The sequence below is a fragment of the Phascolarctos cinereus genome, unplaced genomic scaffold (assembly GCF_003287225.1).
Source record: "Phascolarctos cinereus isolate Bilbo 61053 unplaced genomic scaffold, phaCin_HiC Scaffold_726;HRSCAF=1367, whole genome shotgun sequence".
In the NCBI taxonomy this organism is placed as follows: Eukaryota; Metazoa; Chordata; class Mammalia; order Diprotodontia; family Phascolarctidae; genus Phascolarctos; species Phascolarctos cinereus.
This window is the reverse complement of record NW_027556098.1, coordinates 312,048,048-312,060,694: the sequence shown is the minus strand read 5'-3', so window position 1 is coordinate 312,060,694 and position 12,647 is coordinate 312,048,048. Positions and strand designations below refer to the sequence as shown.

At 47.1% G+C, this 12,647-nt stretch overlaps 2 protein-coding genes across 2 annotated transcripts in view; both read left to right on the top strand.

Annotated features, from left to right (window-relative positions):
- FXYD2 (FXYD domain containing ion transport regulator 2) overlaps positions 1-12,647 on the top strand; it is a 184,370-nt gene that overhangs the window by 51,681 nt on the left and 120,042 nt on the right. The gene's annotated exons all lie outside the window — the stretch shown is intronic.
- DSCAML1 (DS cell adhesion molecule like 1) overlaps positions 1,242-12,647 on the top strand; it is a 519,489-nt gene continuing 508,083 nt past the window's right edge. The window contains 1 exon segment of the mRNA XM_020989670.2: positions 1,242-1,406. Within this exon segment, the coding sequence (XP_020845329.2) occupies positions 1,361-1,406 (46 nt within the window). The 5' untranslated portion in view covers positions 1,242-1,360.

The following is a 12,647-nucleotide window of genomic DNA, read 5'->3' as shown; positions in this document are numbered from 1 at the left end:
AGAAGAAAAAATTAATTTAAACTTGTCTGTAAAATGGAACAAAACTGTACTACTCATTCTGGTGTGGCTTGAGTAGAAGGTTAAGAGATTCGGGCAACCCCAGAACGGGGGGTGGGGGAGGGAGAGTGAATCCACAGTCGTCTTAGCTCTCTTTGGGCAAATTGCATGTCCTCTTGGTGCCCTATGTTTCCCGTGAAAAGAAAAAAAAATGCCTTGGGCTTTCACAGTGAAGGAAGAGGATCCCTTCTGCCTGCGATCAGGGGTCCCTCTCCAAGTCGTCCAGAAAGGAAGGAAATAGCTTAATGGTAATATGGCTCCCGAGATTTGAAGGGAGATCTATCTTTACTTAAGCCCTGCTTACTTTCAATACCACTAACCTTATCCAGCTTGGAGTAAGGGTCCTTTTGGGTGATTGCTTTGGCTGAGGGTTGGTGCGGGTGGGGAAGAAGAAGAGATGGAGGCAGGGAAAGTAGATTTGGGAGGAAGGTTAGTTATTTTTTGTCTCTGAGGGTGCCAGCCACTGATTCTTGAAGTCAGCACCTCTCCTCAACACCTGAAGGATGGAGTTACCTGCCAGCTCTCCTGTTTAGCCCTAGAAAATCCCGGCAAGATCCCCACTCCCGCCTCAATCCAGTACAAAGTGCAGCAACAGCGACTAGTTGTGGAAGGATACTGCGCTCCCAGTTAATCATGTAGGAGATAATGAATCCAGCTCGAATTTTATTTAGCTTGGCCCTGTTAGGGATAGAGGATGGGGAAGAAGTCACATTAAGGTAGTAGGAAAAGGGAAGAGACTGATCCAAGGCACTGAGCGAGGCAGAAGAACCTAGTTGTTCTGAATCCTGGCACCATGTCACTAAGGTCTTCCTACAGACCTTGTATGATGATGGCACACATATGACATATGCATTCATGTAGATAATGAGTTCCGTTAATCCATGAAGTAGGGACCCCTTCCCCCCCACTCCGACCTCCCAGCTTCAGGTGAAAGGAGAAGGGGACGAGGCGGGGCTGCACCCGTCTGGGTCCCCACCTTACATGCACCTCCCCCATTCTCCTGCCTTCGGGTTGGGGGACATATGGGCTTGGAGCTAGACGCTGTGCTCCCCACACAGGGTGCCGCTGGGGGGTGGGGGGTGGTGGCGGGGGCGGGGTGAGCGGCAGCCTAGCCCAGCCCTGGCGATGACAGGAGCTGGGGAGCGGAGGAGGGAGGAGCCGCCGAGAGCTGGGCTGTGGAGCAACGAGAGAGGAGCGGGGCGCGGAGTGCGGGCGGCTGTGAGCGCGCTACAGCGGGGGAGAGGCGCTGCTGCACGGCCGGCCATAGGACCACCTCCCCGGGAGAATAGGGGCTCTTTATGGCATGTGGCTGGTAACTTTCCTCCTGCTCCTGGACTCTTTACACAAAGGTGAGACCTGCTTGGGAAGGGGATGGGGGTTGGGGGTGGGGGAAGAGAACACTAGGAGAGAGACGGGTGCACAGCTTGTCTAAGCTGGACTTCGGAGACCGAGGTTCCATCCTATCCCCCCAGTGGGGCGCAGTAGGGGCTGCCCCATTTCCCTGAACAGAGGGAGAGCCAAGAATCGGGACAGGAGACTGGGGACGAGTCCTACCTCCCTCAGCCTTCTCTCCCTCGGGTTCGCTCTGTTTCCTTGCTAGCTGCCACTGGTGGGGGGGGGGGTGGAAGGAGGAGAAGGGAGGAAAGGGAAGAGAAGGGAAAAGGAAGAGAAAAAGAAGGGGAAAGGGAAGAAAAGGGAAAAGCATTGCCCCTAGGACTATTCACCTCCCGAGTTCTGCCCCGGAACATCGTGATCCCGGGCCCCCTCCTGCCCCGCCCCCCTCCATCCCTTTCACCAGCTCCAGTGGATCACTTGCCATGGGACCCAGTAGGGAGCTTCCAAGTGGGGATCCAGTCACCACTGGGTCACCCCACTCCTTACCTAGCAGCTATATCCTACCCTTCCCTCTCCCTCACTTAACATACGCCTCTGGGAGGGGGGCGCTATCTGGGCTTGACTCGCTGCTCCCCCTTTTTCCTCTAGGGGTTTTGTCCGGAGACGTGAGGTCTGCCCAGTTGCAAGTTTGTTCCCTACACATTGATCTAATCTTTTGGACCCAGAGTCTCCCCACCCCCTCACCCCACTCCCCGGCATCAGTGGGGCTTTCTCCATCCCCAGGCGCCTCTGCCTGCCAGAAGGTGAGAGAGCCGCCGTTCTTGATTTGTTCTCCTCTGGGCAGTGGGGAGCGGCTCCTCAGGGGACGGCGATCCCAGCCCTAGGTGGCGGAGGGACCATCTCCCCCTCCTCCAGTGGGGGTTGCTAGGGGCGGAGTCAGGTGTCTGGCATGTCCAGACCTGCAGCCCAGGCCCTGCGCACCTGCTCTGGGAGGAAGCGGGGACACGCAGGGGGTGCTCCCCGTGACACCTGGGCGCAGAGCTAGGAAGTGAGGATGGCCCTGAGTTCCCCTGCCGCCCTGCTCTTGGGACAAGGGTAGAAGGAGATTTTGGGAGACCGGGCTGCTGAACTCCGTGGCCCTTGCCCTCTTTAATGCGCGCGTGCAACACACACATACACACACACATATACACACACACGCAAACGCTCGCGCGCGCACACACACACATACATACACACACACACACACACACACACACACAAGCAAACACGCGCGCACGAACACACACACAGCTCCACCTGTCCAACCCGCCGCCTCCAACTTTTCTCCTTCTCTCGCCCTCTGGGGCGCTCCTTCTCCCTTTTGCTCTGGAAGGTCGGACTGGGGACTTTCCCTTCTGGGTGGGTGTACCAAATGCCCAGGGGTTCCCTGAACCTCCCTGGAGGGACCCCAGCCCCGCCCTTGCAGATGCCACTCTCCCCGACTCAGACTTAGGGGGTTGGGATACCCCAGGGAGGGGAAGGAGGAGGGGTAGAAGGGATTAAAATCCATTCTTGCGTTTGGGGATGGGAAGGTGGGATCGAATCACTCGCGTTTTGCCGGTTTCGGCCCAGCCTGCTGGAGGCTAGGATGCGCTTCCCCGCTTTGCCTGGCGAGGAGAGGGAGTGGGGGGTGGGGTGGGGGCCGGTCCAGAGGCCGGGGAGGAGGACACTTAGTTGCAGAGTTTACTTGCAGGTGGATGGGCAGTGGGGGTGCCAGGTAAACTGCAAGGCCTAACACAGAGCCCCGTAAACCCCGTTCCTACCACGGGGTTAAAGTCTGGCGATTCCTCTCTTCTTATCCCTACCCTTGGCGAATCAAAAAGCCAACGTTCCTTTCTCCCCTTCCAACCTCAAGACTCCCTCCTCCCACCCCACCCTAGTTTTCCTCCTTCCTCACTCCCTTTGGCTCCTCTTGCCTCACTCCGCCCCCACAGGCTCGCTCAAGCTCTAGGCTTTAATTACATTAATATTAAAAATACATAAGGTGAGGAGCGGCAGCTCTCTCTCTCTCTCTCTCTCTCTCTCTCTCTCTCTCTCTCTCTCTCTCTCTCTCTCTCTCTCTCTCTCTCTCTCTCACCTCTTTCTCCCTCCTTCCCTTTCTCTCCCACTCCTTCCCCTTTCCACCCCTACTCTCATTTTCCCCTAGTAGTCTCTTGTTTGTCAGGCAAAGAAGCCCCACCATTCGAAGGCTGCTGCCACACTCTCCCAGCTTTGTCCTTCAGCCCCTTTACCCCCTTTACTTTGCAGATGCTGCCTTCCCTTGTCCCCCATCCTTGGGACAGGGACAGGAGGAACTTTAACTTAGGGCTAAAGACTCCCTCCCCCTCTTCCCTCCAGAAAATCTGCATTAATAAATGAAGCCTTAGCTATTTGATAGGGAGTAGGGGAAGGAGGGAGAGAAAGCCAGAAGGCACAATACCAAGAGAGGAAAGATTGCCTTTAACTTGAGGATGAAGTTTCTAGGGTAGGCTGTGAGCCAATGGGCAGCATGATCCTGGCAAGATGAGGCTAGGGTCCTGGATGGTGGGTTTTACTCTGTGGTAGCTTTGGTACCATTGCATTTGGAATGAAGCTCCCTCTGGTTTGTGTACCAGTGATGCTCATCATGCATGCCTTTCTTTCTCTTTCTGCCCTTAATTGGGTCTTAGGCGCCATGCTGGATTTGGTGGCTGTTCTACCTTGGGGGTGGGGGGAGGTAATGGATAAGATGAGGTTTGGTGTTTTCTCTCTTATTGCCATTCACAGTGGAGACAGAAGAAAATGGAAATGTTTGAGGCTGCTGTTTCAGGAAATGTTATCCTCCTGTAATAATTTGTATGCCCATCTGTGAGACTGGAGAGAAGGCAGAGCAAAAGGGAGGAAAACAAGATGAGATTGGAGGGGGTAGGCCCCCTGGGTGAATTAAAGCAGTTATTGAATATGTTTAAAACCTCTATTAATCCCCTTCTTTTCAAAATATTTTATTTGATAGAAACCAAGCACATGTTGATCTCATCTCCCGGAGCTAAACCTGGGGAATTATTTTAATAATTGGTTATTGAGCATCCAATGACGTCTTATTATTGCAAAGGCAAACCTAGATTTGGGCATCTGGATGAAGCCTATCTCTGCTCTCAGTGCATTTAGGATGGTTGCTATAGTCAGCGTACCAGCATCTGTGTTGCGTGAATTTGCATTTCTACAGTGTAAAATAACAACCGTCCGCAGCCCTAAAATTCCTCTTTTCTAAAAGCCAAAATAATGCTTTGCATTGATTTTTCATTTTCCACCAAAGCCACAGGGACAGGGGGCTCATGTTTTGTTTTGTTTTGTTTTGTTTTCCTCCCTAGAAGACCAAATTAAAAGCCTCTGTCAGGCCATTAAGAAAATCTCCCATGCTCTGTGTGGTGTCTAATTAAAAAGGGGGTGGGTGGGGGAATACATTTTTTAAATATCCCAACAGCAAAGCAACTTCTTGATCTGGGTGAAAGCATTGGGGATTGAGCAGTGGGGGGAGAGCAGAGGGAGAAGACCTGGGGACTTCATTACTGGAACAACACGATGAAAAATGGAATTGCTTTAATGCCCGATAAACCTTTCAGACCCTTCATATTTCTGGGCATCAAAGGCAGCTGCCTTTAATCTATTTCTGCAGCAGGATGGGGAAGCTCAATTAGAAACATGATGCAAGTAAGCAGTTGACCCAAAGACAGAACTGAAGTTGAGTGAGTCCCAGTGGACTGGGGCTACCTGCTTATTTCTTTACCTTCAGGAAGAGAGAGGCAGTTGGTCAGCAAACAAATGGGGAATTTAGCTGAGCAATGGCTTACTAGACAAACAAGAGAGGAGATCTGAACCAGAGCAGGAACGATGAGGAACAAACAGGGAGTGTTTAGATTGTAATCCCACCGGGCAAGTGAACTGCCCAAATGCTTTCTAGGATGCTGCCAAGGTGGTGGGGAGAGCAAAAAAAGGGTTGGATCTGACTTCAGTCCCTTTCCTCCTACCTCACTATGTTTGACCTTGGGTGAGTCACTGTCCCGACTGGACCTCAATTCATTCATTTATCAGTTGAAGGGAATCAGACTAAATGATCTTGCTCTATTTAACCTCCTCCAGTTTTAAATCCTATGACAACCTTTAACCATGGGCTCTTATTTCCTAGGATCCTGACTGAGGGCCCTTAGAGAAGGGTCCTTGGAATAGCAATAATAGCCTACAGGCAGTTGCTTGAGAGAGACAGGAATGAGAGGCAGCCATGGCAGAGTGGTTAGGGTGCCAGACTTGGAGTTAAGAAGCCCGGGATTCAAATCCTGCATTAGACAGGTACTACCTGTGAGACCTTAGACAAGTCACTCAACCTGAAGGTGCCTCAGTTTAGTCATCTGTAAAGTATGTGTGGGTATGTTCAGTGGCCTCTAAGGTTGCTTCCAGCTCTTGATCTGTGATTCTGTGAATATGCATAAGCGTGTTTGGAATGGGAGGGCATAGGCAGAGATTTCTGTTGCATGTGGTGGGTCTGCAGATAGGATCTTGGCAGCTACCCAGGTGTGCTTTCTTTGGTAAGACAGAATTTGTGCAAATGGAACGGAGTACAGGTTGGCAGTGGCCTAGGTGGGAGAGAGAGCCCTTTTAACCCCAAGTGGGGTTTATGCTGGGCAGACAGGTGCAGACCAGGACCAGGACCAGGACCAGCCCAGGCCCAGGTTTGCAGATTAATTTGCCTCTGTGGATTGTTTCCCCAGCTAACCCAAATAGAGGGCCATATCACATCTGGTTTTCTGGATCAGCCAGATAGCTCCTTTCCTTGAGCAGAGACTGCTCAGTGTTGGCTCTCCTTCCTTCTATGTTAGAGGGTCTGTTGTTCCCAATCCAGGCTCCCCCCTCCCCGTTCATTTGGGGTCTTCTAGGGTCAGAGCACCAATTTGTCTGCGTGACTGAGCAGCCCCAATCTCTCTGGGCCTGTGTATCCAGAGACCAGACTGCAGGGGCGGAGGTGGGGGTGCCAAGGAACAGGGGTTGTCATTCATCCTTTTTACTTGGCTCAAGTCCTCTTGCTGATCCCTCTGATGAGGTGCAGGGTTGGAGAAGAAGAGATGAGAAGAGAGGAGAGTGGGGGATGCGCACACCGGTTAATAGGAATCCAGTCCTAACATCAGCCATCTGTCAAGACGTGCAGATTCCCCGGAAATAGAAGGAGCTGATGTTTATCATTATGGTTCATGGATGGAGAAGCACTCACTGATAGTGAGGGGAAGCTGATTACTGAGTAGTCAAGGCCTCAAATCTGCTCTCTCTCTCTCTCTCTCTCTCTCTCTCTCTCTCTCTCCTCTCTCTCTCTCTTTCTCTCTCTCTCTCCTTGGCTTCTCTTACCAGCTGGGCTTATTTCCCCCTTTCTGGTGCTTTTAAACCTAAACAAGTGTCAGATGGGTCCGGAGAACTGAATCCCAGGCTCAGTGGCTCCCTGCAGACCTCTATCTTGTCACTTCCTCCCTCCACACCAGCACAATTACTAATGCTAATAATAGCTCGTATTTACATCACTATTTTACAAAATTTCTTCCTGGCAACAACCCTGTGAGGTAGTTACTTAGTGCAAGTATCACCCCATTTTACAGATGATGAAACTGAGACTTAGAGGAGCTAAGCCACTTGCCCAAAGTCACACTGCTTCTAGGGCAATTTTCCCCCCAATATACTAGTGGGATGAGAATCTAGGAGAGTAGATGGGAATGACCTTCCTGGAGGGGAAAAAAAAAAACCCCTACTACTATCTAGGCTCAGTGTTCTTGACCAAGCAGAATAGGGTCAGGCTCAGGAAGACAAACCACTGCCCAGAGACTTCCCAGGGGCCCAGGTAGAAAACACAGCTCCCTTCAAGCTACCACCCTTTCTGTATCATCTCCAGGGTATTTATTTTCAAGACTGTTCTAGAAAGTTTGTGCCTCTCTACTTCCCCATTGTCACCCCCACTATTGCCCTTTGAGGACATATTTGTTTTTTTCCTGAGACCAGAACTGGGGATATAGTAGGGGCACATCGGGAGAGAAGGGCAAAATTCTTAGGATTTTCTCTATATGACAAATGGCAAACCAGCTCTGGTCCCTTCCTTCCAACCCTGCCTCTATGCACCCGTCTTTTCTGTATTGAAGAACATTGACAGTCACCCAAATCTTTCCTTATCTCTAACCACAGTTCTTCTGTTATAGTTTAAGACCATATCTTCCTTTCCTAATCTGACCTATTCCCAAATGTCCAAATATGGGTAGGGCAGCTGAGGGCATTTTCTATCTGTTTCTATTCTTTCTCACTGATCAGATGATCTCAAAAGAATACTCTATAGTATTTCCTATGAGAGAACTCATGATCACTTGGGTCTTTTGCTGTTTTTCTTCCTGATGTGATGATTCCGAGCAGTGTGGGATGTCTAGGTAAGTCTGGTGCATGCATATGCATGTGTGTGTGTGTGTGTGTGTGTGTGTGTGTGTGTGTGTGTGTGTGTGTAGAGAAGGGGTTCTTTACCTGGGATCCATGGATATAGATATATAGATATCTATAGATAGACAGGTAGATAGATGATTATTGTTGTTGTTCAGTTGTTTTAGTCGGGTCTGACTTTCTGTGATCCCATTTGGAGTTTTCTTGGCAGAAATACTGGAGTGGTTTGCCATTTACTTCTTCAGCTCATTTTCCAGATGAGGAAACTGAGGTACACAGAGTTAAGTGACTTGCCCAGGGTCACATAACTAGTAAGTGACTGAGGGCTGATTTGAACTCAAGTCCTCCTGACTCCAGGACTGGCTCTCTCTCCACTGTGCCAACTAGCTGCCTATAGATAGAAAACTATATTTAAACATAATTGGTTTCCTTTGCAATTCTGTTTTTAAATATTATTTTGAGAAGGAATCCATAGGTTTCCATAGACGCCAGGTAGGTTGCAACACAAAAAAGTTGAGAATTCCTGGTTTAAATGGTTTGAGAATGGAATGGTGTCAGGGTATGAGAGGCAGTATGGTCTAGTAGGAAGACCTCTGGGTTTGAAGTCAGAGGAAATGGGATTTAATTTTGTCTCTGTTATTTACAACTTGTAAGAGAGTAATTTGAGTGCAGTGGATAGAACACTGGCCCTGGATTCAGGAGGACCTGAGTTCAAATTCTTCCTCAGACACATACTAGTTGTATGACCTTCGGGCAAGTCACTTAACCCCCATTGCTCAACCAAAAAGAGAGAGAGAGAGAGAGAGAGAGAGAGAGAGAGAGAGAGAGAGAGAGAGAGAAATTTGTTTGATCTTCCTGGGCCTTGGTTTCCTTCTCTTCAAAATGAAGGGGCTTGACTTTGATGATCCCTTTTGTTCCTTCTGGCTCTAAACTTGTATTTCTATGTCTGGAGGCTTGACTTAGTGTCTGGGGAAAAAAATGGTAGGTGGTATTATTTCATCCCATCTGCCATCCTGGCCCGTCCCCAATTTGGAGAACAGTCATGAGGTCAATGAGATGTCCAAGAAGACCCAAAGCTTGCAGACTGCATTTGACATCAGGGTAGAAGAAGCCCACATAAGGCTCTGGGGCTCCCTGGAGCAGATAATGACAGAACCAGCTCGGGTCTTTGTTCTTCCCAGTGTGTCCAGACACTTCTTGTCCAGGATTGTCAGACCTTTTCCATCACTCACTCAGATCTTCACGTCCTGTTGCATGCAGCAACGTGAAACCCCAGTGTCAAGGTCTATGCTTTTCTAGGGCAGATTGGTCTGCCTGGACCTTGAAACACTGGAGGAGAAGGAAAGAAACAAGCATTTAATCTGCCTATTATCTGCCAAGAACTTTGCTCAATGCTTTATAAATATTATCTCATCTTATTCTTATATATATATATATATATATATATAAAACAATCCTATTATATATATATTTTATATGTTATGTTTATATATTTATATGTTATGTTTATATGTTTATATGTTTTATATATTATATATGTTATATATATATATAACAATCCTAGGAGGTAGGTGCTATTATTTCCCCCATTTTACAGGTAAGGAAACTGAGGCAGAAAGAGGCTTGCCCTGAGTCACACAGCTAGTAAGTGTCTGAGGCCGGATTGAATTCAGATCTTCCTGAGCAGGCTCAGCATTCTATCTATTGCCCTATCTAGCTGCTCTGAAGATGAAGATACCTACAACATTGGTGACCTATTCATATTTATCCCAGGATTTCAGGGATCTGTGACCTCATGGATGTGAAGAATCTCTCCCCTGATACAGAATACAACCCTATCTGGACCTTACTAGGTGTTTTATGAACTGATGTGGTTAAAAAAAGTCATCGTTTTCTATTGGCCAGCTCATGGTGTGTGTCTCTTAGAACCCTTGCATGATGAATCCCTTTTCCTGTCCTACTTGGTAGGACCTGGCAGAACTTGGTCTCCACTGGTTTCACCTCTGAGAACCCAGGTTCACCTCCTCATAGCAATTTGGTGTCAGGGGACCACAGCGGAGGGGTCAGTTCATATGGCATCAAATAATACATTTGCATAGTGCTCTGCGGTTTACAAAGCACATGGGCATGTTCTCATTGGATCCCCCAAGTAACCCTGTGAGGTAGGAAAGACAATGCAATGAAAAGAGTGATAGACTTGGAAGTCAGAGACAAGTTTAAATCATGTCCCAGAGCATTCCAAGGACAGTATTACCTCACTGGGAGCTCCCTATACCAAGAAGACCAGGTCTCATTAAAGAAAAAAAAATATTCACCTTTGTAAAGAACTTTAGGGTTTATAAAGTACTTTTCTCACAACTGCCTTATTAGGTATAACTATTATCTAAGTGTAGCTGTAACTAACCACATTTTACAGATTAAAGGCTAAGTGACATATAGCTAGTAAGCACTGTATCCTAAGCTCAGTCCCAGTTTTCTTGGGAATTTTTTTTTTAAGTGAGGCAGTTGGGGTTAAGAGACTTGCCCAGAGTCACACAGCTAGTGAGTGTTTTGTGTCTGAGGCCAGATTTGAACTCAGGTCCTTCTGACTCCCGAGTCGGTGCTCTATCCACTGTACCACCTAGCTGCCCCAGTCCCAGGTCTCTTAAGGGTAAGTCTAGTTCTCTTGTCACTCCATGGCACTGCATCTATAAATCCCAATTCGAGCTCTTCCCTAATAGCCAGTCAGGAAGTAGAGAAGCACCTTATAAATAAAATTAGAGAGCTAATAAAAAGGATTGAATGGCTGTAGAGTTGCTCTCTCAATAACACAGGCCTTCCAGTTGGCTATCCTGTTCCCTGGGTACCAAGTGGGAATGGAAGTGGGAGGAGAAATAATTTATTTTCATAGACTATTACACCACTATGAGAATTTTGTCCAATCCCTTGATTTTGCAGACAAAGAAATTGGGGCTTAAAAAATGGAGTGACTTGCATGAGGTCACATGGATAGTAAATGACTAAGTCTTGAACCGAGGATTTCTATCTCTGAGCAGTGGCTCATCCACACTGCCTCTCTAAAGCTACTACTAGAATGGTTTCTAGAGACTTCCTTCAATTAGCCATCAGTCCTTAGAAGATATGATGTTGATAGGTTTTAGGAATGCTTCTAGGTTGGCAATGAAAGGATAATTTCCCAAATACCTGGTGATTCCACCAATGACAACAGCATAGATTTGTGAGATATATATTGGTTTATGTTCTTCTTTCACCAAGGAAAATTACCAGATACAAAGATGAAAAGACACAAGATCTATGATTCCAAAATAAGCATATCATCTCACTTAAATTATCCAATACAGTTTATTGATTGAGTTCTCCAGGATATTCTGAGGTCTGAATTTGTAGTATGGGGATTTATCATCTGTCAGTTCAAACAGAAGATGGTAAATTTCTGATGTACAATTCTAGCTACCATGTTATGTCTTGCTAGGCATTTGATAGGTGCTAAATTTTTATAGCCGTCAGTGATATGTTGCACTGTTTTTCTACCATTTACTTGCATGATTTCTAACTGTTCACTAAGTCTGAACTTCATAAACATAATCCTTCTGTAATTTCTATTGGCAATGACCTTGTCCTGAATGGGCATAATAAACTTCTTCAATTCCACAAACAAGTTCATATGATTAGTTCTGATGTTTCTTTTTCAACGTAGTGTGCAATATAGTTTTAACATAGAACTGATTTCATCCGTGTGCTGCCTGTGAAGGACCTTTTGATTCCATTCTTGAGCCTCAGCCATTGCCTCCACACAGAGGAAAACCACTTCTAGCAATATTAGAAAAATCCAATGGTGTTTACCTAGTATGAGATTTCTTACTTATCATGATTTATTATTGTCATCGATTAACACTTAGGTTAGATGACCGGTTGGCAAGAAAGCAGTAAAGGGGATACCTATTCAAATCTGTATTGAACAAGATTATCTCTTAAGTCCCTTCATCTCTGACATTATGTGATTCAATGATAAGAGGACCTTTCACGAGTCCTTGAGGCCTTAGGATTCTCTGGATTTTCCTCTCCATTGCCAGGATGAGCCTGTCTTTTGAGGGTAGCCTCGTATCAATAGAACACCTTGAATAGTTACTTGTCCCGGGTCACCTTTGGAGGTCTCTGGACGCATCTTGAATGCCTGCTGGCCTGATTCCTGAAGGACTCATCCTCAAAGCTACTTTGTAGGAGCTGCACTTGACATAAAGGGTAAAATATTTTGCATTGTCAAGGATGGTTGATGTGCCCTCCCATAGGGTGTGGGTACAGCCAACAAGCCTTATTTAACAGCTGTTTGCCTGGCTGCTTTAGAGAGCTGGCTTTTGCCTTGGGTACCACCCATTGCCTCTCAGCTGCTTATCTCCTCATCCTTCCATTCTTACCCAGCCTCCACAAGATGTCATTTACTCCGACAGCCTCCAAGGTCACCACCTTCATTAAGAACAAAGTTATTCAAATATTCCCTAAGTAGTCATACTCAGATAAAGCTGATCTTGAAGGGGAGATGTGTGTGGATGTGGGTGTGCATAAAATCCATACCAAACCCATTTGGCATTATAAATTTATATGAAGAATGAGCTATAATTACTATAATTTCAAAAAACTTAATAAGTCCTCATGGCTACCCTAAGGCTCTGTCTCATTCTCTCCCCTTTGCTTTCTGCACAGAAAAGTCAGGGGTAATGTGGTGAAATAAGCTTGGGTGTTGTCATTAGGAGATGTGGGTTCTAGTCTGAGCATCCCTTAGCTGTGTGACCTTGAGT